Source organism: Rosa chinensis, chromosome 2 (assembly GCF_002994745.2).
Source record: "Rosa chinensis cultivar Old Blush chromosome 2, RchiOBHm-V2, whole genome shotgun sequence".
NCBI classification, from domain to species: domain Eukaryota; kingdom Viridiplantae; phylum Streptophyta; class Magnoliopsida; order Rosales; family Rosaceae; genus Rosa; species Rosa chinensis.
This window is the reverse complement of record NC_037089.1, coordinates 65,148,111-65,175,585: the sequence shown is the minus strand read 5'-3', so window position 1 is coordinate 65,175,585 and position 27,475 is coordinate 65,148,111. Positions and strand designations below refer to the sequence as shown.

General features: G+C 37.8%; 1 protein-coding gene and 1 long non-coding RNA gene across 20 annotated transcripts; one reads left to right on the top strand and one right to left on the bottom strand.

The window, feature by feature from the left end:
- Positions 1-12,554: 12,554 nt before the first annotated feature.
- Positions 12,555-27,044, bottom strand: LOC112190247. The gene is made up of 3 exons (XR_002932319.2): positions 26,980-27,044; positions 26,066-26,131; positions 12,555-12,799 (listed from the first exon to the last, which is right to left on the bottom strand). It is a non-coding gene; the product is annotated as an uncharacterized LOC112190247 (long non-coding RNA).
- LOC112190245 (RNA polymerase II C-terminal domain phosphatase-like 4) lies at positions 16,096-21,892 on the top strand. Of its 19 annotated transcripts, none has more exons than XR_005805981.1 (10): positions 16,100-17,939; positions 18,399-18,584; positions 18,671-18,709; positions 18,842-19,061; positions 19,981-20,095; positions 20,176-20,247; positions 20,360-20,413; positions 20,878-20,980; positions 21,143-21,216; positions 21,577-21,892. XR_005805981.1 is itself a non-coding variant. In XM_040514033.1 (4 exons), exons 1-4 carry the CDS (start codon positions 17,002-17,004, stop codon positions 19,007-19,009), a joined length of 444 nt encoding a protein of 147 aa, XP_040369967.1. In that variant the 5' UTR covers positions 16,100-17,001; the 3' UTR covers positions 19,010-19,783. The 19 variants fall into 19 exon arrangements, 1 of the variants encoding a protein (XP_040369967.1); XR_005805980.1 differs by having other exon boundaries at positions 18,842-19,130; XR_005805982.1 differs by having other exon boundaries at positions 16,097-16,543; positions 16,974-17,052; positions 17,881-17,939; positions 18,842-20,413.
- Positions 27,045-27,475: the final 431 nt, after the last annotated feature.

The following is a 27,475-nucleotide window of genomic DNA, read 5'->3' as shown; positions in this document are numbered from 1 at the left end:
TCTAACATTGAAGCGTCTGATAGGCGCATTTTAATGTGATATTTTAAATGTTAATTCCTCACATTTTGCTTAGTTATTCCTTAACGAATTGATTTTTAACTTAATTTCTATTTTTAGGTACATTGGAGTAGATGAAGAAGAAATGAGTGTTACGTCCATAATTACCTAGAAATGATGGAGAAGAATGAAAATGCACTAAAAAGTCAACCTTGAATATTTTCTTACTCCGGCTAGGAGAATCAGAGCCAAGCAAGGAAGAAGGAGCGGCCACCTGACCAAATGAACTCGAAATGAGCTGAAACTCTCCAAATCCATTCTAGACACCCAAAGGATCATTTCTTATGAAGAGTGCCAGAGAAAAATATGAGTGGAAGGCCTTCAAACAATCAGCCCAATTTTCTACAGAAGCAAAACCGGAAAACTGGACCTGTAAGAGGTCCAGCAGCATTTCCGGCCCAACCACATGGAATAAAGCTCTGAAAATTTGTCACGATGATCTACACTCATAGTGGAACATTTTTTATGAAGAAGTCGAAGGCTCATTCTGAAGTTTTGATGGAGAAATAATTGAAGGAATAAAGGGGAAGAAACTGACCTGAAAACAGCTCAACACCACATATTCATGTTTCCCACCCATATGAAGAAAACATTTCTTTTTCCTTGGATACATTTTTTCTACCCTAAAAGATCATCATCACTTCCACATTTCTTCACCTTCATGCTTTGCTTTCATCATTACCTCATCTTTTACATATTTTACAAACCACTCTCATACTCCACTTTCATTATTTTTCTTCATCTCATCATTTCACTCTTCTTTTTCTTCCCTATTTAAACACCTTCTTCTCTCACTCTCAAGCACCAATTTCTGAATCCATAACACACATTCCTTCATCCATTCCATCTTCTTTGTCTCTCCATTTCCTTCTCCATTCTCTAGTTTTAAGTTTCTGCATTTTCAAGCAAGGAGAGGAAGAAGAAGGAGCCGTGAAGATCATATCCTCCATCATCCACCTTGAAGGCTTGCTTCCAAGATTCAAGATCCAACCATCTAGCTCTCCATCTCCATCTCCACTCACGGTGTAATTCGTTCCTTTTCCTTGTAACCTTTTTGGTTTCCTTGTTTGATTTCGTATGAACTTGTTTCTAGTTAACCTAACGTTTAGGGCAAAGTTTAAGCCCAATTTCTATGTTTAAATAAAGTTTTCGAATTCTATAATTGTGATTCTAAGTTGCTTATGTGAGTTTGTTCGATTAAATTTGCTTTACAGAAAACTTTTATATGTTTATCTTATTTGGGTCGACACTTATAGGATTTGCATGTAATTGGTGCTAGGTTTAAGAACATGAAATCGACTTTTCGTTTTGTGTAACTTGAATCAAAAGTAGTAAAGGTTCTGGACAAGAATTGAATTTAATTGAAGAGGATTGCAATTAGGTGGACTTTTCCATAACTAAGTTGTACACTTGAGTTGATAGCCTTTCTCTATGTCTAATGCGTTGAACATGTCATGATTGACTAGCTTTATAGGGCTTGATTGCATGTTTGATAGGATTAATCTAGGTGTTTTCGCTTAGGTTAATTAGCATTGAAAAGTAAAATATGGGAAATCATTTGCTTTCGAATGTTTTACATGATCAACTCCTCTCTCATGACTTGGAAGAACAATTATAGGGTTTGAATCGAATTTGATTACATGGAATTGATTTTGATCTTTGTTCCTTGCGTTCCACCCTTGTATATATGTTTTTACGTTTTCTTTATTTTATTTATTTTAATTTTAATTTTAAGAATCCTAATCCCCCCCTTATTTATGTTTACTTGTATATATTTATTCTTTATTTTATTTTTGTAAATAATACTTTTCTTTATTTGTTACACAATTACAGGTGTACCCTCAATCCCCGGAATAGAACGATCCCTATTTGCTTATACTACTAACGATATTTTCAGGGTTAAATTATGCGCTTGCTCTAAGCGTATCAGCGTCCCCCAATGATGTCTCTTGGACATAATCATAATCCGGAATATCTTCATGAGACGGGTTATTTATGTCGATGGTTAATGGATCTCTTTGTGCCAAACCCGCTTTCTTTCTCGGGCGAGAATCCATCAAATCTTTGGGCCTCCCACGTTTCCTTGCTGGGAGCCCGGCCTGAGTCACATTGCCATCACCATTAGTGGTGGCGCGCGGCACCATACCCAATACCCCTAGGGGTGGCGCAATGTCCATGATTTTTAGAGACATCAATCCTTGCAAACACGTTTGTAGCAAGTTTATGTGATCTTGTCACTTTAGTGATATTAGAAAATGCATTAGGCATAGAATTTGCTACGTTTTGAAGATCGAGAATTCTCCGCACTTCAATTTCGGAATGTGCGGTTCGGGGATCAAGATGAGACAAAGTGGGGACAGACCACGACAATTCCTGTCGTTCCTGTTGAACATTATTGTTCTTATCTCCCCCTAACGACGGGAAGACTGTCTCATCAAAGTGACAATCCGCAAATTTAGAGGTAAATAGATCGCCTGTCAAGGGTTCTAAGTAACAGATATTGGTTGGAGAGTCATATCCAACATAAATGCCTAATCGTCTTTGAGTACCCATTTTGGTGAGCTGTGGAAACGCAATTGGCACATAAACTGCACACCCAAACATGATTAAGTGTGAGACATCAGGCTCATATCCAATAACCATATGGGACGCAGAAAAAGGTTGAGTGGAAGTAGGCCTCAGACTAATGAGCACAGCTGCATGCAATATTGTATAGCCCCAAGTAGAAATAGGGAGATTGGTGCGCATAACCAATGCTCTAGAGACCATTTGAAGTCTTTTAATGGCAGCTTCCACGAGACCATTTTGGGTGTGAACATGAGGAACATGGTGTTCAACCTCAATCCCAATGGACATGCAATAGTCATCAAACGTTTTTGATGTAAACTCTCCAGCATTGTCAAGACGAATTGACTTAATTGGATGATCAGAGTGGTGAGCCCTTAATTTAATGATTTGTGTAATGGGGCTAAAATAGCCTCACAATTTAACCCTGCAAAATGTAGTTGTTAGTATAGGATAAACAGGGATTGTTCAGTCCAGGGATTGTAGGGTACACCTAAACAAAAACGTCAATTTAAATTAGTAATTAATAAAACAAGTATTAACAGGCATTTATCTACAAATTTACACAAGAAACAATCATAAAAAGGGGGGGGGGGATTCAACTTTTGGTTTCTAAGTTCCTACGAAATAAAACAAAAAGATAATTATATACATGTGATCGACTTCTTCACACTCAAGTCAGAATTTCCAAACCATATCAACATGCATTGAATTATTTCAATCTAAACAATCTAAAATCATGCCAACACTAAATATCAGAAATGAATTTGAAGTACAAGTTTGAAGAGATCGAGTACCACTTTAATTCTTTTTTAATCTCCTAAGTTAGGAAAAGTCCATAACTTAAAATATTTCATATAAAACATCACGTTAATACTGAAGAGCATCCATCAACATTAAATATGAATCATTAAGTGCAGTTAGAATTCTGAATCCAAACATGCATGCATCCATAAGAAGTTACAAACGCACAAGCATGTAGCATATAATTTTGACCATTGTACATAGCCTTTACCACTTCAATTTATGCCCCAAAACGATTAGGTGAATTAGAACACAAATTTGGCTTTAGTAACCTATAGATTAACATCATTATTCAACCAAAATCATATGCTTAAAGATATAAAAAGATGACACAAAATCAGATTATAAAGATATCATAAACAACTCAAGAACATAAAGAAATGAATCTGAAAATTACTAACATAAACTCATTCTCAACAAAAATCCAACTCCAATAACAAAGTTCATAATCAAAATCTAAAATTCAATACTAAAGAGTACGAAAACAGAAATAAGGGCCATGGATTACACTTTTTGATCTTCAAGGAAGCTTGGAGAGAGTCAAGAGAACACAAGGCTTGGCCTTCAAGAACACGAACAGCCTTGGAGAAGTCCTAAAACTCTTCACGACAAGAGGCTTTTTCTGAAGTTTGGAGAGGGTTTTGGAGAGAAGAGAGCTAAGCTAATGAACTGAATTTTGTATGAAGAACTGATGATTTTGGAGTAGAGAATGGCTGCTATTTATAGTGGAATTCTCATCTCTTGTGATGCAATCATGGCCAATCATCTTGACGTGATTTATTCTCCAAATTTGCTTGATTTTCTCATGACAAAGTCTTGATTTTTCTGATCTCTTTTCCCCTTAATGACTCATTGTATATTTCTTGAATAGTGACCAGATACATCCCTTATTCCTCTCCTTTAAATTGCACTAATATCTTCTTCCAATTGTGCACATAATGAACTCCTACAATCAAGAAAAATAAGAATTTAATTAGTGTTATAATCAATAGTAAATAAGATAATCAAGAATAAATATTGATTATAAACACTCCCTTTTTATCTCCTTGAATTCTTCATGATTTTTGTTTTAAGTTTTCCTTGAATTCATCACTCAAGAGTTCTTAATTTGATGGACTCCTAAATTCTCTCTTTAAAACAAGAAAATCAGCAATAGGAAAGTTTAAATGAAGAAAGTTTCCTTAAAACAAAATAAGAAATATTTCTTAAAATGAAAGAGGAAAGTTTCTAAAATGACTTGTCCTTAATTTACGCTCATTTCTGCTCTTTTTCGCCTGTTTTCTCCATTTCTATCCTTGAAGTACCTAAAAACAGAAATTATGTTATAATTATTAATTTTAAGAGAATAACTTAACCAAATGAGGGAAAATACATATTAAAAACGTCACACTTTGTGCTCCTATCATTGTGCTAGGAGTTTAGCAAATGCAACATTTCTTGTGGACAATAGCATGACATGTAACCAGCGTGTCGATGCATCAACCAACATCATAAATATCTAAATGGTCCGCAAGTTGGTTGAATAGGTCCACACATATCATCTTGGATTCTTTGTAAGATTGAAATATTTTCCTTAGTGTCATTTGCATAGGATGGCCTCAATCCTAATTTTGCAAAAGAGTAGGCTTTGCAAAACGAAAGATGGGCTTTAGAAGCAACCAGAGAAGTATCTGGTTGAGCCACGAAGTCACAATTGACTTTAGAAGTAGAAAAAGTAACCAAGGAGGGGTCAATACCACTTTTGGGCAGCGAGGGGTAGGCGGCGCCAGCCATATCTTGGACTGAATTTTGGTTCTGACTTCTTTTCGTTTTGAAAAATGAATGTCCGTGTGAAGTCTTTAATATATGGATCATCATACCAAGACCTGAGTGTCCCAAATGATCATGCCAAAGCCTATATGTGTCAGAATCCCATAAGTCATCTGTCATGACATGGTTGGATTCAATAATTCTAATAGTGGTTGCATGCAACCCACTAGATCGACACGTAAGTTTCTCTAATACTCGTTTATGTCTGTAGTCATTAGAGGTGATGCAAATGAACACTTGTCCATTCTCACAATGTGTTTCCACATGAAAACCATTGGCTCTTATATTTTTAAAACTCAATAGGGTCTTTCCAGCCCTAGGAGCATATAGAGCTTCGGTGACATTAATACTTGTGTCATTAAAACATGTCCATGACATCGAATAATAATACGATACTTTATTAATAAAGATAGCCAATGATTACATCAAAGGTCCCAAAAAGTCTAATCCAAAATAAAATCAAACTAAGACACATTGTAGTCACTCTATCCGTTTGGTAACTCCAATCAAATATAACTAGGAAAGTAGAGAGAGATGTTGGTGGAACGAGACTCTCTTAAGTACCAATAATCTCAATTATTTTCCTAGAAATCACATTTTATTGGGTCCGCCACATAAGAAAGAGTTAATACAATTGTCATTTATTGACTAAGGCATATTGCCATTACAAGAATTCTTGGAAAATAAAAGGACTGATCTAATCAAAGTCTGCGGCATCCTTGTGCACTTCATCTTTAGCTTTGAAGTCCTCTATGGTGAGATTAACGTCTCCACCATTTTCTTCTTCTTCTTCTGCAAGGTATACTTTTTGCTCCCTCAGGTCCCTGTATGCCCTGTATCTTGAAGCCAGTTGCTCACTTGCCTTACATTGCTTGAACCAATGCTCACTTGATCCACATCGATGCCACATGTCATTGTGGTTGCCTCCCTTTAATTGAGGTGCACGTTGTGGGTGTTCCTTAGGAGGGTTGGTGCCACAACCACAACTTATGGAGCCTCCACCACGAGCCATGGTGCCACCACCATAACTAGGGATACCACGACCACCTCTCTCACGTGTGGCATTGCCACCACGTATATTCGCACCAAACTTGTGGTTTCCTTCCTTGTTAGGGCGGTTATATGGACCCATACGTCCCTTATTAGGGTTCCGCTCCTTGCGCCCTCCATTGGGTGCATTATAATTCACCTCATGAACGCTCTTAGTTTCAATGGGACTTGAATTATAATTCCTCATGAGTATGTTATCATGTTTCTCAGCTACAGATATGATATTGATAAGCTGATAAAACCTCGTGATCCGTCCAGCATTGACCTCAGTACGATACTGCTTTGATACCACAATGGCTGAAACGAGGAAGATGGAGAGAGTTTTCTCAATTAGCTCTTGCTCTGTGACAAGTTGTCCACAAAATCTCAACATGGATTGTAAGAGAAGAGCTTCTGAATTGTATTCAGTAACAGACTTGAAGTCAGCAAAGCGCAGATTGTTCAATTGAACCTTTAAGTCAGGGAGGAGGGAATCTTGGACATTGCCAAAGCGCTCTTCTAGCGCTACCCATAGCTCTCTTGCATCATTGATCGACATATACTCCAATCTGAGTGCTTTGTCCATATGACGTCACATCAACATAACTGCTTGAGCATGCTTTGTAGGTATTCGGAAGAACACAAGATTCGGGTTAGGTGCCTGGATTATGGGTAATATTCCCTTTGAAGTGCGATGGTTCTCAACATCGGTTACCCAATTATGGTAATCCGAGCCTGTTGAGTCAAGCATGGGAAAGTCCAGTCTAGGTTCATTCGATATCCTGAAAATAAGAAGAGAAGATATATTAGTTTCGGAGCTAAACTTCCACGAAAACTAAAATAATAAGATTTCCTAGCTATGCTACCAAGAAATTAATTTCCAAGAATCTCTTTTGGATTAGACTAAACAATAGTATTATAATATGGTCACAATTTGATGCTTACGGACGCTCTTAGTCCAAGCATTATGAACACTCTTAGTTCGTTTAATTATGAGCACTCTTAGTTCATACGAACGCTCTTAATTCGTTAAGCGTGAATCCCCACAATTCCACTTGTTGAATACTCAAAATCATTTGGCAACATATATTCCAACATTCTGCAGAAATTAAAAGGAATTTAAAATACAAGAAAGCAACAACTTTAATCACTAAACTTACGTGATGGTTTGGGCTTGAGAACAGGCGCGTGTTTGTAATAAACTGCAGCAACAATTGGCAGCGGGTGAAGCAACAATTGGCAGCGGATGTAATAACTAGTGGCGGCAGTAGCAGGAACTAGAGGTGGCAGCGACAGTTGGCAGCAACAAGGATTTTTGGTGGCAGCATGATGTGGTAGGTAGCAGCGCAAGGAAGCAGCAGCAAGGTGTGGCTGCGTGGTGTGCAGGTGCGGCAGCAGGTGTGTGTCGGCTGGTGAGTGGACTAATGCGCAGGTGTGCAGGGGGCTACAATGCTTGCGGCTTGCGGCAGAAAACTGCAGGGAAGCTGCGGCAGGGAGGCTGCAGCAGGGAGCAGCAGTATGTGCGGCTAGGGACTTCAGGGCTAGTGGCAGGAGGGCAGCGTGGGGCAGTAGGCTGGGGCAGCAGAGGCTGCAGGTATGCTGTAGGAGGGCTACAAGCTTGCGACAGTTTTGGGTGATTAGGGTTTTTAGTTTTTTTTTGTCTTCTTTTTTTTCGGCTAGGGTTAGAGCTCGTGCTGATAACGTGTTGTAGAGAATTGTAATTGTGTGTTTATTATTGATAATAGGAGCCCTTATATAGGGAGTTACAATGTACACAAAAGGTAAGAATCTGAATACAATTGAATACCTATAACCTTTTCCTATTACAACTCTAAACCCTATTTTTTAGAGGCACACATTATGTCGACATCCTTCAACAACTATTCGATCTATTGTCTACATATGCAACCGTTTAATTTTTATGTAGATTTCCCTCCGGCTTTTCATATAAATAGCAATGAAACTACTAGATAAGGTACGCACTAAGCTAGATAAGGTGAAGAAGTTACATATGCTAGTAGTAGACAAATCAATTAATATGGCGAAGTTACGCTTTCAAATGCTTGTTTTCTCTCTCTGCATAAATCTTCTCATCATCACAACCCAAAGCCATGGCCATATCGGGTTCTCCAAAAAACATGTACCCCTTTTCATATTCAGGGATTCAATATATGATGCTGGCATCAACACAACAGCGAAGGTAAATTATTGGCCGTATGGTGAAACGTACCTTCTTTAAGGCCATCTCCAACCCAAAGGGCTAAAATAGCCTTGGGGCTCAATTTTAGCCCTGAATTCTGTACTATTAATTGATCTGACAGCTTCCGTCTCCAACCCAATGGGCTAAATTATAGCTCTAAAATATATTTTAACATTTTGGATATGTTATATATATATATATATAGGAATTTTCTCAGGTGCGGACGTCCGTACCGAATTTTCGGTACGGATTTCCTGTTTTTGACCACTTTCCGGCCACATTTTTACATCTTAACCGTTCAGGTTTTAGGTCCTAGTGTATAGATCACCTCTGCAAAATTTCAGCCAATTTGGTGATCGTTAAGGTATCCAAAACTGCATTTTACACGAACGGACCGGATCTGTCGAACCGGAACCGTTCGTATTTATAATGGTAAATTGCAGTTTTGGATGCCTTAACGATCACCAAATTGGCTGAAATTTTGTAGAGGTGATCTATACACTAGGACCTAAAAACTGAACGGTTAAGATGTAAAAATGTGGCTGGAAAGTGGTCGAAAACAGGAAATCCGCACCGTCTGCTCAGTACGGACGTCCGCACCTGAGACGGATTGTATATATATATATATATGTGTGTGTGTGTTCTTATTTTTTAAAGTCAATTGACTTATAGTAATTTCAATAATTTTTATGATAAAATTAATTTTTTGGTTGTATTTAAAAAAAAAAGAAATTAAAAAATATCTTTAACTAATTTTGAAAGGATAATACTTGGCTGACCAGCCCTGGTCAGCCCGTCCTAACCAAACACACAAAAACCACAACAACACAAACAACTGAATTCCTTATTTTCTTCCTCGGCCATCAGAATATCAGATCCATTCTTCCTTTGTCCCTCATCAAATCCCAAATCCAAAATCAATGGACGGTGATGATCATAATCACAAGGGTCTGTGGGCAAAGAAACAAGCAAAGGGGAAGAGATCAAACAAGAAAGAAGAAGCATAAAGGGTTCTGCCATCAGTGTCCTCCTCCACCTCCTTTCTATATAATCAAATGATCCCTTCCTACCTTTCTCCGTCTAAACCCTCATCTCCTCCCTTTCAAACCCAAACTGTAGTTGAAATTTTTTTTTATGGTACTGGTGGAGCTACTTCATTAATTCTCTACTTTTGTATATGTACTGCTTTATTGCTTTTGTATATTTGTTGGAGTGTGGAATTAGGCCTGAAAAACTGCAAAACTGAGGCTTTGACATGCTGTGTATAGGAACCGAAAATGATGCATAACCGAACCGACAAAAACGGTTCCAGTTCCGAAACGGTTCCGGCAATGAAAACTCAAGTAACCGAACTGGTAAAAACGACACAGTTTCTGTTTCGGTGTTAGTTTCTTCGACTCCGGCCACCTTGAATAGTTTCTTCGCTGTCGGTGCTTGCTGCGGGCCGAATTTTTGCCTTCTTTCTTCATTTCTAGTTTGGATTCCGAGGCTGGCCTTGGAGTAGAGTGTTCGGGTTTGGATAGAAATTGTGGATTTTCCTTAAGATTTGAGAAGGAAGCAGAGAGCTGGAGGAAGAGAAGGAATTCACTCCATTTAGATGGAGGGAAAAAAAACACGTGTTGGGCTTTGAGAGAGCCACGATAGCCACGGTTAGCATTAGCTGACCAACCCTGGTCAGCGAAGTATCGTCCATTTTGAAATGGAATAAAACTGGAATCATATTTGTAATAAAAGTTACAAGGAAAATTTAATAGATTATAACAATTTATTTGGGTAACATTAATTACTCACCCGAGTCATTAAATGACATTTTCGGGCGGTACTCATTCGACGTTGAATCGGATGACGGAAACAGCTCACAGCACTGAATTTTCTCCATTATCTCCCTTTTCTTTCCGTCATAGTAGTCTTTACTCAAAGGAGTAAAATTGATGGTTTGCATTGCTAAAAGAGAAAATATTTCAAACAGTAGCCGAACTAAGGCCGACTCCTAACTTCAGTACCCGACTATGAAAAACTATCACTTTGGTACCCCAAGTTTGAAGCTCGACCTAAGAATGGTACATGCCGTCCATCACAGCGTTAAGTCTTTGCTACGTGGCAAACCATGAGGGCCCTCAAAATATGCCACGTGGTTAGCTAGTTAACGCCGTGATGGACGACGTGTACCATTCTTGGGTCGGATTTCAAACTTGGGGTACCAAAGTGATAGTTTTGCATAGTTGGGTACTGAAGTTAAGAATGAGCCTTAGTTTGGGTACTATTTGTAACATTTTCTCTTGCTAAAATAGCTTCTTCCCTATCACGTTCTCTTCTTTCTTTCTTGAGTTGATCTCTTCTTGCCTTTTCCTCCTTTGATTTCTTGAGATCTTCTCTTAGTTGATTTAGGTGTGCCATCATTTCTTCTCCAACGTTGCTTTCGGCTTCTTTTCTCTTGGCAAGTCTTCTTCTTGCAGCATTTCGCCCAATTGGCCTAGGATTTTCGGTTGGAAAAGTTGTTGGTGGAGAATGGGTGGAACTTGTGATGATAGGTTCAATATCATCATCTAATGAGAATGGAGAATTTTGTTGTGATGTTGTTGTGTTGTAAATAACTTTTGGTGTATCTTCAAAAGTCGTCCAATTACATTCTTTGGCCAATTTGTAACAATTGAGAAAATTAAAATTTTTTCCTCTATTGTCGTCCTGAAAATACTCTTCGGCTTGGCATTGCTATAAAATGTATGTTGTAAATTATGAGCACAATTAAATATAATCTACATAACAATATGATACCAAATTTAAAAAATCACATTGTATTTTAAAATAAATTTTTCTTTGAAAAAATACTCACTTGATCTTGAAGATTGCCTCCACTTTGGTTCCTCGTCTCGGCATGTTTGATGCAAGAGTGCCATTTGTTCATTTGAGGAAAAATGTGTTTTTGCCACCGAGATTTGCAACTCTCCCACGTCCTTTGTACGAAAATAGTATTTTGGATCTCCATGAATTTTTGTTGGACTTGGACCCAAACACCATCTTCCGATTGACTTGTACCATTCACGAAAGCAACGGTGAGTACTTCATCTTCCAACGGTGACCAATTCACATTTCTTTTCGACGAACTAGCCATTTTCGATAAAAGTAAAATAAATGAGAGATTAAGAATAGGGAGAAAATAAAAGATTTAGAATAGAGAGATATATATGGGGAAGTAGAAGGAAGATGTGAAAAAGAATGTTGAAGTCATATGTATTTCTAGTGTAAAAGTAAAAAAAAAAAAAATTCCAACAGCTCTAACCAAAGGTTAACAAAAAAAAATTTCAAACCAACGGCTAAAAAAAAAAAAACCAACGGCTAGTTAACATCAGCATCCACTAAAGCCCGTGGGCCACCATTAATCTAATCCATTTTTTTCAAGGGCCAAAGTGCTACTCAAAAGGCTATATTTAGCCCTCCAATTTGGCCTTTTGACCCTTAAGTTTTTGGGTTGGAGTCCAAAAGGGCTTTTATTTTGGCACTTTAGCACTTTAGGAAGAGGGGTTGGAGAAGGCCTAAGTACCCGACTGGTAGATTTTCAGCTGGTCGCATAATCCCAAATTTCATTGGTATGATGTAATATACTTTTCTACAATTGAAATATTAGTTATCTACTAAAGGTAATTATTGACAAGTCTACTATTTGCAGCTGAGTGTGCGTAGTTGCCACTTATTCAACCATATCTGAAGCCCGCACTACTCCAAAAATAGTCTTTTACGGCCCACCATGAGCGCCGTAAAACTGAAGCCCGCATACACCAAAAAATGGTCTTTTACGGTGTACAAAAACATGCCGTAAAAAGCTCACGCTGTAGTCTTTTACGGCGTGCAAAAAAGCATCGTAAAAGAATAATTTAGCATGCCATAAAAGTGGTTCCATAAATGTCATTTAGGTCATTTTCAGCCTACATTGAATGCCGTAAATGACCTCCTATTAAAGGCGCACATTGCACAAGCAATAAAAGAGTGACTAAACGTCTATTTAAGGCACACACTGCGCGCCGTAAATGAGGTCTGTTCAAACAAAAAAATATATTCTTTTTGCTCAAATGTCATACTCATATTACCCTCACTATAGTTAATTTCATTTACTAAGCAAATGGAAATGGAAATTTATTAGTAGAACTCATTAAAACAAATATTTGAAGTTACCCAACTACAAATAAGGAATTTAAGCTAATTCACTGTTATACTATAGCTCCCTCTGGTTTCCTTTCAATATGCTTATGCTTCAATTATCATGTCCACTTCCCTGCTGAGCTTTTATTCTTGTCACTCAACTGATAGCTAGTATTGAGCTTGCATCTAACCTGTCAACTAGAAACAAGCAACTTCTATCAACATACTTTAAATCATCACCCCAATCACATAAATGAACTCAAAATTTCACGTTGCATATAATGGAGAACTTATATATCTATAGAGTTTAGCATTTATACTATGTATAGATGGAGAAGTTTTAGGGTGCAACTTTTGAAGATTCTAAAATGCTCTCAGCTAAATATTTTTTTGGCTCATTTCCTTGTGCTTTCAACTTACTCGTTTACACCTTTTTCTGCCACCATCAAACTTCAGTAAATTTGTATTTTTGAAGAAAAAGTCACAATCTTGCCAACTCCCTGTTATGATGTCAGCTGATATGACTTTCTTGTTTGACTTAGGAATAGTCGAATGCACTGTTTAATTAGATGAGAAACCAATACGCAACGTTTTCGCTGCCTCGAGTAAGAATCTCTTAGCTGTCAGAGTTGTTGGGGTCACCGCTAGTTTTGAGACACGTGTCTAGCTAGCTCAGTGCTATTTAGCCTCTCATTCTGTACTGGATAATTATGCAATGAAATATCTCTTTCTTTTTCTCTAGACTTCCTTTAGTACTCTCTGTAGAATTCTCTAGTTAAGGCCAGTACCCTAACATCTGGTATCAGCGCCATGTGATGGTCAAACAGAAGGGCGGTGGAGGGCCGTCACTCACTTCCGGCTAGCTCAGTCATGTGGAATTTGAGCTCCAAATCCACAAAGATGAAATGAAGGCTCAAATCGGTACGCTGCAAGACTCTTTCACAGCCATGTGTGCTAAAATGATGGAGCAGATGCGTGCCATGCTTCTGGAGGCAAGCAAGGCTCAAGCACCACAACCCCCACCCCTTATTAGTTTTGGCTCGTTACCCCCTTCTACCAGTATTCCAACTAGGGGCACGACTTCTAGTACTAGTAAGGAGGATTCTGGTCAATCAACGAGGGCAACTCTGTCTTCAGCTCAAACGATGGAAATGGGTAATTCTACTAACCCTCAAAATGGTTCACCCCTCAGTCTAGGTGATAATGATGTGATCTTGGGGTTTACTAGTGAAGTTTATTCCATAATGATGCAAGTCTCTGATGTGGAGCAATTTACTACTGTTATACTTGTTAGCTCTGTGTCTGGGGATGGTTTGAAAAATGCACAGGTTGACTCTAACAAAGGAAACAGCTCCTCAAATCAGTGGAAAACACAATTTGTCCAGCATTCTAATTTTGGGACACAACCGTTCAATTATTTTGCGAGTCCTTTTGTTGCTCATGGTTATGGTGAGGGTCAACCATTCTATGGCTGTGCACCTACTTCTCACCTAAGTGACACTGGGCCTTTCACTATGAGTTACTCTGGACCCTATTCACATCCTCCCATCAGCTTTGCATCATAGTTGCAGCCTACAGTACCCTTTGCAGTGCCTACTTATGTTAATTCATAGGTCACAGCGCAAATGGGATATGTCTTTCCATTACATCACCATACCATGAACCATCAACCTTATATGTATACTGCCATCCCTACTCAGCATGTGTTACAGCATCCTCCAGCTCAGTATTATCAACCAAATACACCACCTCAGTTCTACAATGCAACTATTCCACACCCATATCAATGTCCCACAGATCCTAATTTACCTACAATGAGACAAATGAGACTGGAATTTGGGGTGTTTAGTGGAGGAGATCCTGTAGAGTGGCTTAACAAGGCAGAACAGTTCTTTGAGTTTTACCAAATACCTGAAGATAAAAAACTGGCCATTGCTACCATGCATCTAAGTGACAAAGCCTTAGATCGATGGTACATGTTTAAACATGAATTTCCTCCTACATGGTTAGGCTTAGCCGATCTGCTAATGAGGGAATTTAGTGGTCACAATGTGGTAGATTATCAGGCTGCTTTGGCTAGAATGAGCCAGACTGGGAGTGTACAACAGTACATGGAGCAATTCACCAAATTATCCAGGAGGGCTCTAGGGTTTTCTCAGCAAGTATTGTTATCATGTTTTTTGGGGGGCTTGAAGAGTGAAATCCGAGCTGATGTCAAAGCCCAAAAGCCAAAATCCATTTATGAAGCATGTGAACTGGCCTTAAATCTATAAGGAAAGGGACATGGGATACAGAAATCAACACAAGGCTTGGCCAAGTGGAAGAAACCAACCTGTGAATAACACACTTGCTGTTGGCAGGTTGAACCCTCCTGCTACTACTGGAAACCAAGCAATTAGACCTCCAACCTTCAACACAAGGGTACCAGCAACACAACCACTTCATAACACTCCGGGGAGCAGGAGGCTTACTCAGGCGGAGTACCAAGAAAGAAGGGCAAAAAATTAGTGCTTATTTTGTGATGAGTTGTTCAGACCAGGCCATAACTGTAGAAAAGGGCAGGTCATGGTGATGGAAGTGATACAAGAAGAAACACTTCTAGGGCCTGTGATCAATGAAGCAGCTGATGAAACCTTGGTCATAGATGAAGTGGAAGAACCTGAAATCCAGTTACATGTTATGGGAGCACAGAACACTACTGATACCATGCAATTAAAGCGCTTGCTAAACAACAAAACAGTACACGTTTTGATTGATACTGGAGCATCTCACAATTTTATACACCCCCATTTGTTGAGGAAGATGAGAACCAAGGTGGTAAACATTAAACCACTTAAGGTCCGGCTTGCTAGTGGGGCTTTAATGCAGACCAGGGGTCAGGTAAGTGTTGAAATACAACTGCAACAGTACATTTTCTCCACTGATTTTTATATTCTGCCACTTTCTGGTTGTGAAGTGCTGTTAGGTGCTGCTTGGTTGAAAACATTAGGAGACATTACTTGGAACTTTGAAACCATGAAAATGCAATTCCACAGTGGGCAAATCAAGTATACCCTACAAGGTGAGACTAAATCACAAGCTGATGTAATTACCTGTAAGGCAATGACTAGACTTCTACTGAAAGAAAGAGAAGCAGTTATGGTCCAACTCAGTCCAGTTAACTTGCAGGGTCCCACGACTGCGACACATCCTGCTATTAACACTCTGGTTCAGCAATACACTGCCATATTCCAGCCACCACTACTAGAATTTTGGCCTTAGACATCACGTCATTTAAATCGGTTCAGAAAACACGTGATGTGAAAAATATATTCTAACATCGATTTCTGAAAAACCGATTTCTATGTATATAATTAACATCGTTTATTACTGTTGACCGATGTCTATATTTTGATTCTAAAATTTTCAAAAACGCGGAAAATACTAAGTTAAAAAATTTCATACAAGCGGGAAACCAAATTTTCCACTTTACCTCACTCACTTTATCTCCAACATTCACACGCATACTCTTACTCTTCCCCGATACCCTATCCCTCTCGTCCTTCACCTCACCCCTCTCTCTCTCTCTCTCTCTCTCTCTCTCTCTCTCTATCTTTCTCTCACCGTCGAAGAAAGGCAAAGAGGATGGTGGCTGCGGTGAGTCCACCCCGGTGGTCGGAGATCGATGACGGAGGAGAGAGAGTCTTCCAGATCTACTTTCTCTCGTCTGTGCTTTTGTCTATCTCATCGGTGAGTCCTCCAGTTTCTGGGTTTCGTTGTGGTTTCTTTAATACGGTGGTCGATCTTGGTGGTTCTGTAGGGGAGAATAAATCAAGAACTGTGGAGGAACGATGATATGGGCGGCTATTTCTACTCTTACTCCTTAATAGACCAAACCAAACCATCTTCCTTGCTCGTCAAAATGAGGGTTGGCCGTCGGCGGGAGATCAAGCTCAGAAATTGGTTCGTCTTTCATTTCATATCTTACATTCAAATGGGTTCTCTTGCCATATGTATTCCTTTCGTTTTTCTCTTTGATTTATGTACCATTGTCAATCCAAGTTTAGCTCATACTACTTGCTCAAGCTAGTTTTCTATGTACTTGGATGGAACAAATCTTACGAACCTAGCTCTGCTGCTCTTTATGGTTCTAAAAATTTCAGCTTGTTGAAGTAATAAAATTGCTAAACCATACAGATTGTTATTGTTGGTGGGAAATCTAAAACAACTTTTTGCATTGTTGTCAAGTGCTTATAGTATCATGCTGTCATTTTTAATTTTGATGGGCGTGTGGTATAATTGTAGTCTTCAAGTGGGGAGATTTACTTTGTGGATTTTATTGTGCTGTGTTTATGTAGCTTTGTTGTTATATTTTGTTTCTTGGTGGCTACAGGCCCGAGGACTGAAGAATCATTTTACATATGCTGATGGCTTTGTTCTTCATTCCCTTCTTGATCTTTTATATATTCAAGGTTTGCAGCTTTTCCAAAGTGACCAGTGTTTGCTCTCCTTGACCATTACTTCTTGCTTTTCAATAAGTAATCTTGAAGGATCAGTAATTCCTACAAACTAGTAGGAGCTATTGCTAATTGATTATGTACTTTCCTTGGTCTTTAATTTACATTGTTACAAAACTAGCTCTTGATTTTTGATTGCTGGAAATTTTAAGGTGCACATGAGAAACCATATTGGTAGTCTTGCTCTCCTTCTAAAGTTTTGGTTGCTTCAACAAAGCTACATATATATTAATGATGTTTATATCATGGCAGCTTTGTTATCGAAATATGATTTTCTTTCTTTACGTGCATGCTGTAAGATTACTATATCAGCCCCACTTCCAATCAACAGATTTTTAATCACCCTTCTTTTGTTCTTACTCCCCAATCCTCTTACGTTCCAACTGAGAATCTTCATTTAAACGTCTTGGATTCTCCCATCTCAGCTATGACATTCAACTGCATATTTGTCCAATCCTTGTTGGCTTTTTTATCAAGGCTGTTCTTACTCTTCTGTTTTTTCCTTGCATACACTTTCAGCTTCATAGGTGCTAGAAACTTCCCAATTTTACCCATTTTTTGCAGGCCAGTGACCTTTTTTTGAGTCTGGAGAGAGCTCTCGTTAGTTGAGTTTGTCCCCTCTTTTCTCTTGGGTTGCTTGTTTGAAGATTGGACTTGTTTCCTTACTCGATTAACGTCTCCATTTTTCCCAGCTGCAGCTGCTCCAACCTTTTTTGACTCCTTTATAAGAAAATAATTATTCCCATTTTCCACCTTTCCTTCATCTTCTTGAATTGCTGCTAGGTTCTTAGTGAATGCTTTGGCAAGAAAGTGCTGTTTTGATACCGGATGATACAGAAAATGTAAGTTTTTCCTTGTTAATACTGCAAATTTTAAAGTGCATTCATAACCAGTTAACCTTGTTAAAGGAGAGCTAATTTTTGTGGTTTAAACAGAATTTCCTTTGAAGAACTTTGTTTGAAATTGTCAGAATAGCATCTTCCACCCATGGGTTGCCCAGCTAGTCATATTACCTCTCATTGAAATAGCTTAACTGCTTAAAGTTATAACAATATATATTTAAAAAAAAATGTTTAGAAAATAAACTTCTTATGATAGATTTTAGGTTTGGATACAGTCACAAATTAATGATCTCTACATGTTTTATCTTAAACAATTCTTTCTCGAGCCGTATGATAGAATATGTTAAAATGAATTTTATACAAGTAAATTATGTTTTGGATACACTAGCTATCAGTTTAATGATGTGTGAATTTGTTAATCTTCTGATAGGTTCTCAATGTTGCTATCTGTTATTGTAGGCATGGATAAAGCACAAGGACAATCTAATTTTGATGGAAATATATCATTTTTTTAGATCTAGTTGTTCCCAATTTGGGTTCACTTGTGAGTCTCTTTCAGAGTTGAAGAGTGATGAGAGTGAGCCTGAAGGAGCTCTTGCAAATGTTCTTGACCTTCTGAAGCGAATCCACAAGATTTTCTTTTATGTAAGTACATCTTGCTGTCTCTATATTGATTAAAGTATGTGGTGCTGTTGTGTATACTAATCCATTGTTGGTGAACTATCTTGTAGGAATTGGGAGGCAATCTTTTATATAGAGACGTAAGGCAGGTGAATATTGCGTTAACTAAAACTTCACCTCTTTCCTTCCTTTCTTATGTTTGATATATATTATTGGAGAGCTTTGCCTCTATTACTTTCAGTTCTGACAATGATATTAATAGGATATCGGTATTCTTGTAGGTTCTGAAAACTGTTAGGAAGGAAGTCTTGAAGGGGTGCAAAGTTGTGTTCAGCCGTATAATTCCTTCAAAAGTCCAGGCTGATAATCATCACCCGTGGAAGATGGCAGAGCAGCAAATTATATGTGGCGAAAGCAACCTGAAGACAAGTTTCCTGTCAGTGAAATGAAATCGAAAACCCAAAGCCAGTTTGGCATAAATCTTTATATTAATGCACCAAGGTGTTTCTTCTTCGATGCTGATATTTTTGTGTTTCTTCATTTAGTGGGGAAGAAGTCTTCTATTTTAGGGTGTGCTTCTCTCCCTATATTTCAACTTCTGCAAAAAGCCTTCTACAGGATTTTAAATTTCATTTTGTTTTCATTTCATTTCGATTGGAGTGTCTCTATCTCTAGCTCTTTGGTATCATGTTGCTTTCATAGTCGACTTGATATTTTATCTTAAGAGGTTAAGGGCTGGGTTAAAGGGTATTCTGTGATTTCTATCTACACTCATCAATTGGTTAATCCAATTTGTAAGGGAAGGTTCATAACAGTCTTTGTAATAACAATTTTTTTTTTTAATCAATGGTAGGTTTTTCGTAATCACAATTTCAACCGGCTCAATTATTTTAACCGGCTCAATTATTTTAGAACATTTTTCTCCCTCAAATTTGATTATTTCAGTCCCAAGTTACCTACCCTGTAATTTTTGTTAATAACTCGTGTGTGTGCATATTATATTTACTGTTTTTCTATTTGGGTCTGAACTTTGCAGAAACAAAGGTGCTTTCAAGTTACATCATTAATTAGCAAATCTCATCTGATGTAGAAAGTCATCATAATTCCTTCATTTTCATGTCCATGTAAAAAAGGATTTCTATTTTAGGGATAATAAAATTTTATTTTGTCGATTCTATTGGTGCTTAATAACCAGAAATCCCACACACTAGAAATTTATTAGTTACATTGGTGTACACAGTATAGTCTTAAATGTTGACATATATTTTCCCAGTCCACATTGTTGGACATCTGTTATAGTCTGATATGGTTCAAGTCATTCATTGTGCCATGAATGTAGCACAAACCTATTTTTGCTAATCAGAATCTTTGATAGGCATTCAAACCTATTTTTGCTAATCTGAATATTACCGGTTTCCAGGACTTCCCTTTGGGTGACTTGCCTATGCTATAGGTTTATATTCGTAAATGTTTAACCTAAAGTTTTCAATTTCTACTGGAGATGGCATTAGAGATTTTACCGATGCAACTGGCAGGTAATTGTCATGGATGCTCTAATTTGTTTGACCAGTTTTGGTTTACATGTTTGCAACTATCTATCATTGTAATTCTCCAGGTGATAATTATATAGCTTGATTAGCTTCCACTCAAAATTTTTATGACCAGTCAAATGTAGCGTGGTACACTGGTATGGACATGGATTTTATAAGTTTGTTCTTCTTTTTCATCTTTTTATATTCAGATTTGCATGTATCCACAAATCTGTGGGACGACTCACAGTTCTCAACTATTTTTTTTAGGTGAAAAGTGGAAAAAGCAGCTTAGAGCAGATATCCAGAGTTTACGGAAATCAGGTAATATCTCTGTCTAGTTGTAAATGCATGCTTGCCCATAATGCTTCAGTTCATTTATATTCTGTTGAGATGAACTGCACACTTTCACAACATGGTAACATTTGGTGGTTCCAATTAATCATAATAGTTCATTTTTTGTTCAATTTATATTCATTGGTTTCCTCGTTGATCGTTACCTGGCTTCTGGTTGCTATACTATTTTGAGATCTCATGCTAGTTCTAGTAACATCACTTGGAAAGTAGAGTAAAATAAAAAGATCTTTATTTGCTTAACTGTGGCCTTGAAATTTCCAACTTTTGTGTTTTCACTTTCTTACTCATGAGCATTTATTGAGGATCTCAGACTTTACTATTGCTTGTGATCTTTATCTTTTTCTGGACGGCTTAAAATGTTCAATCTGCCAAACTCTCTATTTTTACAGGAAACTAGATTTATTTTTTTCTACGTTTATTGTATGTTTCAGGCTGTGGTTGTAAGCATTGATCCTCGCAGAGTGTATGTTAAAAATCAAAATGATGTAAAGTTCAAGACTTTAAGAGTAACAAATCCAGTTTAACCTATATTATGTAAGCAGTTATTTCTGTGCTTTCAACGTATGCATTAAATAATGCCATTGTTGAATGAGCCAATCAGCTTCTGCTTCTTCTTCTTCTTCTTTTATTTTATTTGTTTATTTATTTAATGCAACTGAACTTGAGATGTTTGCTTTGACATGTTTCCATTTCAAGGTTTTTCTTATGGTATACTAACATCTTCCGGTGGGCGGGAAGGCAGACCAATTGGAGCGTATGAGCTTGCGATGGTAAAGTCACTTTTTGCACTCCTTATGGTTGCATATGCAAAGCATTTATATGAGAAGTGCAAAGAGAAAGTGGTCATTACATTTAATGAATGGCATGTTAGGCTTCTGATTGTCCTCCCACATATCTTTAGTTTATCACTCATCGCAGTTTGAGATAATGCCAAAATGTTTGAAGTTATCTATATGTGTTCGGGAAGGCATTGCTATGCCACAACAATCATGAAACAAGTTATTTACATGTGTTCGGGAAGGTATATGCATTATAGTTTGATGGAAACTTTGGTTTCATTATAGTGGGCAGATTTTGTAGTGCGTTTATAGTGGGCAGATTATGACTTAAGTTATTGAATATATTCGTAGTGGGCAGCGAAGACTCGGAAAGTATACACCCAAGATGAACTTGACGAGGTCCGCATTGAAGTAGCTGACTATTTGCAGACTTTGCTATAGATGCTGACTCTACCAAAGTGATTTTGAGTAAGGCTAGCTAGATTTTGTAGAATCATTTTGAAGTAGAACGTTGTACAGTTGCAGGTGAACTAAACTGCATATAGTTATTGCAATGGTCTATTTTGGGCTAGCCTTGATGTAGGTTGGGGTGTTTTTGCCTATTTTTGAAACTATTAACAATTATGCTGTTCGACAGAAATTAATGCAATGCCCCATATTCAATTAATTCAAAATGTCATGTTGTTGAATGTGGATTACAAGCATTTTAGCAACTATAATTAATTTCTTGGACATCATCTCATATAAAAGATATGATGTATATACACCTGTTTCAAATCAGTGTTAAACTACAAAACGATGTCTAGAAAGAGATAATACATCAGTTTCGAAACTAAAATCGATGTCTCATTTTTCATGGATAACGACGTATTGAGTAAGAAGCGATGTTTAAAAAACTAATCGACGTCGATGTAAACTACAGGGAACGATGTATGGAATCAATGTTGACATCGATTTACAATTTAGGAAACGATGTCTGGAATTAATGTGGACATCGATTCACAATTTCGGAAACGATGTCTGGAATCAATGCGGACATCGATTCACAATTTGGGAAATGATGTCCGGAATCAATGTGGACATCGATTCACAATTTGAGAAACGATGTGCAGAATCAATCTAGACATCGATTTACAATTTGGGAAACGATGTCTAATAGTAAAGTGGACATCGCTGCATAAAAGGAAACGATGTTTATTATAATAATGCACATCGTTTATTATATATTAAGGAATGTAGATTGAATCTTAAATAGTAGGATATATGGAAAATATATGTGAACCTCATAAACGGCAGGCAAAATGAAAATAATCTGATGTCTGATACCATAATAAACATCGTTTCTAATATGAGTAACGATGTTAAAATGAATATTTATGCTATTGGACCTATACTTCATTAAGCATTAAATGCCAAAATATGAAGGTTTAACAATATCTAAACACACTAATATGTTATCATAATAACTGTTTTACATCGGTTCCATAAGCTTATTCGATGTCTATTGTGGATCTGGACATCGGTTTTTGACCGATGTCTTTTTGTTCGTGATCTTTAACATCACCCACTAAGACATCGGATGATTTTTTTTTAACATCGGTTTTTGGCCGATGTAAAAGGCAAAAATTCTAGTAGTGCACCAACTACTTTGCCACCTGCAAGGCCTAAAGACCACAGAATTGAACTGTTGCCTAACACCCCTGCCATTAATGTTAGACCCTACAGGTACCTCTACTTTCAGAAAATCAGAGATTGAAAAGATAGTGCAGGAAATGTTGGACAATGGAATAATCAGACCAAGCGTGTCACCCTTCTCTTCTCCAATAATTTTAGCCAAGAAAAAAGATGGTACCTGGAGGATGTGTGTAGATTATAGATCCTTCAACTCAACCACTATCAAGGACAAGTACCCTATACCTGTAGTGGATGAGCTAATTGATGAGGTCGATGGAGCTACTATATTCACTAAACCTGATCTCAGGGCTGGCTACCATCAGATTAGGATGCACGAGAGTGATATTCATAAGACTGCATACCGAACTCACACAGGACATTATGAATTTCTGGTAATGCCGTTTGGTTTGACAAATGCCCCATCCACCTTTCAATCAGTTATGAATGATGTGCTTAGAGAATATTTGAGAAAGTTTGTGTTGGTCTTCTTTGATGATATACTCATCTACAGTGCCAACTTGGAAAGTCACTTAACACATTTGCAGATGGTTTTTGATAAGTTACAGCAAAATGCTCTCAAGGTTAAAAAGAGTAAATGCAACTTTGAAGTAAAGCGGGTGGAGTATCTAGGCCATGTCATTAGTGCAGAAGGAGTTGCTGTGGATCCTGCCAAAATTGAGAGTATCAAAAATTGGCCAAAACCAAAGACTGTTAAGGGTCTTAGAGGGTTCTTGGGACTAGCTGGTTATTACAGGAAGTACGTAAGGCATTTTGGGGTTATTGCTAAGCCCCTAACTGACATGCTCAAGAAAGAGGGTTTTAAATGGCGTGAAGAATCAGAATTGGCTTTTGAAAAACTCAAGGAGGCTATGGTAACTAGCCCAGTCTTAGCTACACTGGATTTCACCAAGGAATTCCTGGTTGAATGTGATGCATCAGATAGAGGAATTGGGGCTGTGTTGTCTCAAGGAGGTCACCCAATTGCTTTTCTTAGCAAAGCCCTAGCTCCAAAACACTCTATTATATCTATTTATGATAAGGAAATGTTGGCAATAGTGTTTGCAGTGGAGCATTGGAGGACCTATCTTCTTGGTCATCATTTTAAGATCTTCACTGATCATAGAACCATATAGCATTTCTTGAAGCAGAGAATTACTACTCCAGCTCAGCAGAAGTGGCTCATCAAACTTATGCGGTATGTTATTCCATACATTATAAAGCTAGGAAAAATAATGTTGTGCCTGATGGTTTATCAAGGAAGCTTGAACTATCTATGTTAACTGGGACATCACAGCCGGTGCACCAGTTTGTGGAGGATATGCAGCAGGATTGTTTGAAAGATGTTGAAGCCTCAAAGGTGATACAAGATTTGCAGCAAGGCAGTGGAAACTGGAAACACTACAGCTTGGTCAGTTTACAACTATATTACAAGGATAGGGTCTTTGTGCCAAAAATTAGCAACTGGAGGAAGAAGATCATAACTGAATTACATGATGGGTATACAGGTGGACATGCTGGCTGGTTGAGAACTTACAAAAGAATCAATAGAACCTTTGCTTGGCCAGGTATGTTGACAGACATCAAAAATTTCATAGCTGAATGCCACACTTTCCAGGTTAACCATTATGAAACAGTGAAACCTCCAGGGTTACTTCAACCTAATAGCATACCAGAAAGGGCTTGGTCTGATATATCAATGGATTTTATAGATGGTTTACCTAATTTTGAGGGAAAAACTGTCATTTGGGTTGTGGTGGACAGATTCACTAAGTTTGGCCAGTTCATACCTATGTCTCACCCATACTCAGCTGCTTCTGTAGCCAAATTGTTTGTTCATGAAATTTTTAGGTTGCATGGAATGCCAGACACAATAATCTCTGACAGGGATCTAGTGTTTTTGAGCTTGTTTTGGAAATCTTTCTTTCAGCTACAAGGAACCAAGCTTAGTAAGTCTTCAGCTTACCATCCTCACAGAACTCAACGCACAAAAGTGAGTTTGACAAACTCTCACAGAGGTATTACGGCCCATTTCAGATCATTGAGAAGGTGGGAAAAGTGGCTTACAGGTTGGAGCTTCCAATCTATGCAAGAATTCATAATGTGTTCCATGTGTCTTTGCTTAAGAAAAAAGTGGGAAACACGACCACAATTGAACCCAATCTACCTCATATCTTGGATCCAGAGAACCTAAAGTGGGAACCTATGGCTGTATTGGAAAAAAGAATCCTCAAGAAAAGGGGTACTGCTGCTGCTAATCAGTGGCTGATTCATTGGCTTGGTACTACACCAGAAGAAGCTACCTGGGAGGATGCAGAAGACATCCTAATGAGATACCCCAGCTTCAATGTTGATGTGAGTAATGGGAGTAGTGAGGTTGACGTTTCAAGACAGTGAGTCTGTAGTGGTTGGCTGAAGATTAACTTGTGGTCAAGTTTGTCTTGAAGGGAGGAGGGATGTTAAGATGTCAGCTGATATGACTTTCTTGTTTGACTTAGGAATAGTAGAACGCACCGTTTAATTAGATGAGAAACCAATACGCAGCGTTTCGCTGCCTCGAGTAAGAATCTCTTAGCTGTCAGAATTGTTGGGGTCACCGCTAGTTTTGAGACACGTGTCTAGCTAGCTCAGTGCTATTTAGCCTCTCATTCTGTACTTGATAATTATGCAATGAAATATCTCTTTCTTTTTCTCTAGACTTCCTTTAGTACTCTCTGTAGAATTCTCTAGTTAGGGCCAGTACCCTAACACTCCCCTTCACATTGTAGACAGAGAAAAAAGTCATCTGTCACCATTTTGCACTTATCTTCTACTTCCTTGCTCTAGTGTTCAATGATACATTAAAAATTGTTTCAGCAAAATTTTTATTGTATTCAATCTATGAACATAATTACTTGGGAGGGTATGGTGTAGTTGCTCTCTGACACTGACAGAGATATGCAAAACCAAGACACAGAGTGCTACTCTAGTATTACTTATATCCCAAAAGAAAGACATTCCATGACATCAAGTTGGTAAATATAGGTGCAAATGGGTTCAAAAGGTATTTAAATTGAGAAGCAAAGTTCTGATCCAGCAATGACACGATACAAAATCATCTAAAATTGCAAATATAACTAGACAGTTTTAACGAATGAACTGTAATATCCAAGCTAAGAAAGAGTAAAACCTCAATAGTTTTTATTATCTGAGTCATAACTCTTGTTTGGCTGAAGAGATAAAACACCAGGAACACCTGCACTAGTAAACAATAGAATGATTTGAAACCTAAACAAGAGATAGATGTACCAGTTAATACTAGTTTGAAATTTTGTGATAAGTTATAGTTAATCTGGTAGTTTTACCTATACTCCAACTACAATAGCTGTAATTCTTTTTGAGGTGACTTCACAAATTGTGTCCCTATTGATCTTGGAAAATCATTCAAAATAATTTGGGGTGGCCAAGATCCAAATGGCCCACAAACATAATGAGAACTTGCATGCATTGCATTATTCATTTGTGAATCTTGTGATTGAAAATTTTAGAACTGAGTGGTATGAATTATTATGATCATGACATAAAATCTCAATGGCATAAAGAACCAAAACTGGTACGGCCTGAAAGAATGGGCTGGAGCCTGTGAAGTGTTGGTCTTCAGAGTCAGAGCTTCCCATTCATTCATATAGACATAGCAGTCAAAACACTGAAGGGGCCCTATAAGAATCTAACAAGAAAAGACTTGCACTAGCTACCAAATTTCTATCTATACATTGTCACTTTCATTTTCACCATCACTGTCTATTAATATTTCTTGTCTCAACTTTTTTAACTCCAACTTATACTGATGAGAACTTTGAAGAAACTTTAGAGATTACCATGCATAAAAGAACAAACTAAATGGTTCATTTCTGGAGCATAGTAGCAGCAATTCAACATTGACATTAATGAACAACCAAATCTCAGAGAAACTTCATCGTCTGTTCAAACAAGAAAATCTCTGAAGCACTCAATTTGTGACTACCACAAAATAGCACACCCACAGATTTAGTGTCTAGCAACAAGCAATTGAACTGAAGATGGGTAAAAATGATAGAATTTTACGTGCAAGCTTCTAGGAAGTTCCATCATTAACATCACAGCAAAAGCCAAAATGAGTATCCCAAAAAGTATCATCTATACACATATGAGCATCCTTCTCACTGTAGAAACCAACATTGAAGCATAGTTAATTAAGCTTGAGAGCCTAAGCAGTTCCACAGTGGCAAACAAAATTAAAGCATACCCACTTGCCCAAAACTCTTTGAACAGTTTAAATATAGTATTCAATACTTCTTGTTTGGAAATGACCTCTTGTGGAGGAGTCTCCATGAGCACCATATAGTGGCACGAAGTTGTAGCTGAGAGTATTTTAGGATCTAATCAAATTAGTCCTCAAACACAGCAGTCTTAATTCACACTACTAGAATTATGACATCAGACATCACCACTATTAAATCTGTCAGAATTGCACGCGATGTAAAAAATACATCCTAACATCAGTTTATGAAATATCGATTTCCATTATGATTATAAACATCGGTCGTTAAATTAACCGATG